Source organism: Belonocnema kinseyi, chromosome 9, assembly GCF_010883055.1.
Source record: "Belonocnema kinseyi isolate 2016_QV_RU_SX_M_011 chromosome 9, B_treatae_v1, whole genome shotgun sequence".
Classification (NCBI taxonomy): Eukaryota; Metazoa; Arthropoda; class Insecta; order Hymenoptera; family Cynipidae; genus Belonocnema; species Belonocnema kinseyi.
Window position 1 is genome coordinate 6,764,085 of NC_046665.1, and position 3,676 is coordinate 6,767,760.

Sequence of the window (3,676 nt, forward strand, 5' to 3'; positions counted from 1 at the left end):
TATATATTGAAGTCCGCATCGAGGGTCTACGCGCGTTGAAAGTCGATACGAAAGGTTTTGAATATCATGTTAATATGAAATGAATTTTATGTACGCAAATTTAGCATTTAAACATAAACTTCAGAATTGTCCAAATCGTAGTTTAATATTGAATAGCAGTTATTTTGGTTTACAATATGTAAGTCAGAAACTTTACAAAGAGAGAAAATCAACTTTGAAATGTTCGCCACGTCGGCTTCATATACAGAATTTTGCCAATCCTAATTATAAAGTCCTTTTTTTCAACGAAAAACTGACTATTTCAATGTAGATTTCCTCGTAAATGGGGAAAAACACATATTACTGAATCAGCATATAAACGGAGCTTTTCTAAATTCGAATAAGAAAAAGTTCGAAACCTTTTTTTTTTTAAGTAACTGGGCACGTTGAAAGTCAATTTTTGAAGACATTTTAACGGTTAAATGTTAGTTTCGATCGATTTCTGACGTGCCTGAAATTGGAAATCAGTTCGGTTCGAGTCACTTTGCATAGTGCTAATGGTTACTTGTTAAATTGTGTAATAAGCTATTTATTTTCAGGAAAGTGTGATCCGTTCTAAAATTGAAAAGATTGAGGAAAATTCATGTTCACAAAAAATAAAAATTCAGGAAATACAATCTAGAGTATATACTTATCCACCTGAAAATTTGTTAAAAACTAATAAAAGTAGTATCAAAAGTGATTTATCGCTAGAGGAAAATAGTCAGTACGAGACAGCAGTTGATCAAATAAGTAATGTTGATACTCGATCTAATAATTCACTCGATCTCGGAGTGATACAAGATACTTCATTCTTGCAAACTGAACACTTGTTACAAATGGCTTTTTCTGTTGCTAATGCCTTAGGTGATAATAATGAGTCTACTGAAATGGGTTCATTGGGTAACTTATCAGAAAAAAACGAGTTTCTAAAAATTTCTCTTCAAGAACACAGGATACTTGTAAATCAACTGCATAGTGAACTCAGCCGGCAAGTAAGTATTAAGAAATACTTTATATAGTAAAATCTTTGTCAAATTGACAATTTTAAATTCTTTTCCTTCAGTTTCTGCGTATCGTTAGGGAGAAGCAAACCAATTTTGGATATCGAATTTATACGATAGCTGGATACTATTCCTGGAAAATTTGTTTGCTTAATAAATTCAGAAATTTAAAAGTGATTGAAAGTTGGCTACAGGCACCTAAAAACATGGTTTCATAGCCTATTTATATATAGTATTTAAATTTATTAACTTTCATGTTTTATTTTTTTTTTAAAAGGTGGTTTTATGATAGGGTGGTCGCTTTGGCTCTTATGCTCTTTTAGAGTGCCAATTATGGGCACTTACTCAATTTTGCAGTTTCAAACTTGGGCACAAATAGCCTGTTAGAATGCAGAAATTCGGCACGTATGCTTCTTTGCACATTGACGCTTATACAGTTTTAGGTTACCAAACTTGAATTTTTATGCCTTTTTGTAGTGTCACGTCTCGTGTTGAAGTCCAGGGTATTTTGAAAAGGTGTGAATGAGAGAGATCAGTTTGACTGATCATTGCAGGGTGGTAAGGCTAGACTAAATTGAGCGCTAAAACGAAATTACTTAATAGGTAGGTGAAGTTCGATGGTAGTTATACAACTGCCTTGTCTTAAGGGATCACAAGTGTGCACCCTAGAAACTCATTCTTTTCAAATCTTAAGGTGAATTTCGAACGCTGCGGCTGTTTCTAAGATATATTAGAAGGTAGATTCGTTGCTAACTATAGCAGAAAGACTAAAATTATTATTAAATTTTCTCGATGATGAGGAAGATCGTTTATTAATTTTATTAACAAAAGATGCAGTTTTTATACTACCAGTGATCTGGAGGGGTTCCAAAAGATTCTCATAAAGAAACAACTTTTAAATAACGTAGTTGCCCGAAAATTTTTCTAATTCATTATTCAAGAATTTAATTATGTGCGATCAATAATGTAATATGAACTAAAGGGAAAGTCATGTGAAAATGTGAAGCAGACAATAAGACAAGACTAATATTAATTATTCGAATTTATTAATGAATATGTGATAAACTTTCTATTTGCATGTGAAACAAAACGTTCCCACAATATAATTATTGTATAAATGAGCGTTTATAATTATTTATGTATGAAATAATGTATTATGTAATGATGTATGTATGTAATGTAATTATTTCTAATTGTTTCCGCAATTTCTTCCCATATCTTGTCTCCGATATAAAGGACCTTGTAGGATTGGTTTTTTGCGTCAAATATGCAGGGATGCTTTCATACGAATTCCACTAACTTGGAATCGTCCATAGTTAGATTCTTTGATCAAAAAATAAAAGTTCCACATATATTCTTGCTCGAGGAACTAGACAACCCTTCACGGCTGTGCTTCTACACGGCTATTTCAAGCAGTCGTGCTGCACAGTGGGACAAAAAAACTGTTCGCGGACAAAAAAACTGTCCGCGGACAAATTGATTTTCAGAAGATAATTATTATCCGGTTTTAACTTTTTATAAAATGAAAGCTCATAAAGTTTCGCATCGAACTGGCATGGAGATTTTTAAATTTTGTCTCATTTTGTTTCATTATTTAATTTAAAAAATAATAAAAATTGACTTTTGAAGTGTACTCTGTCACGCTGCCATTTTATTTAAATTAAATCAAGGTCCTATGGGCCTCGCACATGAGTAAAATAAAAAATAAAAACACGCATACCTCAGGGCGCCAGCCTTCCTAAAGGCAATCTTTAAATCCTAATTTCCAAAAGCTTTCGGGTATTCTAACCCGAATTTAACCAGAACGGCAAAAAATACGACACGATAGCCAACAATATGCGATAAAATAAATCAAAATCTCAAGAATCCCTTAAAATGGACTAAGAAACGAAGCGAAATCCGGCAAAAAATAAGATTAATCAACAAACGATTTAAAAAATGTTCATTGAGACTCACTTGTAGGGGAGTCTATTAAACAATCGATGAATATGTTACAAGAGAAAAAGGGTCGATAGAGAGGTCACAGACGATACTTACATCTTGAAAACGGGCGAAAGAAACGTTATATAATCCATTGATCGGGTTACTAAATTAAGAGTACACTGAGAAAACGTTACGTAAAGAAAACACGCAACACTGGGCGTAGATTGAATCACTAGCCGGCACTCCATTATTATAAACTACGCACTAAACATAGCGATCCAGCCAAAGAGTTATTAGAATTCTTTGAGTCTAAAAAAAGACAGCAAAATACCTGGTTGAATCACCAAGAAACAGGATTCAAGTCCTACCTTAAACAGACTGCAGTAGCAGACACTACAATTAACACCTCGAGCTTACAAGTTATACTGGTTGAGACGCAAGCTGGGCGTATCGATCACCGCGAGAGAGGAGTCACTTACGAAAAACGGAGGAAAGAGAGAGAGAGAGGCTAACGCGCGAAAATTAGGATGGGAATCTGCGGTCATGAGAGAGACAGATGATCGCACACTCCGCTGGTCTGCCTCGCTGTCGTCGCTTCCCCTCACTTCCTTCCTTGCTTCCCGCCTGTAGACCGTTTCCTTAGGCGCATGATCTGCCACGTGTTGAATCCGAACCACAGGACTTGAGGCCGATAAGGGATGGCTGATTCCTGCCCGATGATTGGCGGATGG

The 3,676-nt window shown here is 35.0% G+C and overlaps 1 protein-coding gene across 6 annotated transcripts in view; it reads left to right on the top strand.

The window, feature by feature from the left end:
* Positions 1 to 3,676, top strand: part of LOC117179664 (golgin subfamily A member 2) — a 167,512-nt gene that overhangs the window by 35,875 nt on the left and 127,961 nt on the right. For 4 of the 6 annotated variants that reach the window (XM_033371680.1, XM_033371679.1, XM_033371677.1 and 1 more), the window contains exon 3: positions 579 to 1,013. The exons of 1 other annotated variant lie outside the window; for it this stretch is intronic. In XM_033371680.1, the coding sequence (XP_033227571.1) occupies positions 579 to 1,013 (435 nt within the window). The remainder of the gene's footprint in view (positions 1 to 578; positions 1,014 to 3,676) is intronic. One more of the 6 variants, XM_033371682.1, reaches the window with a different exon arrangement.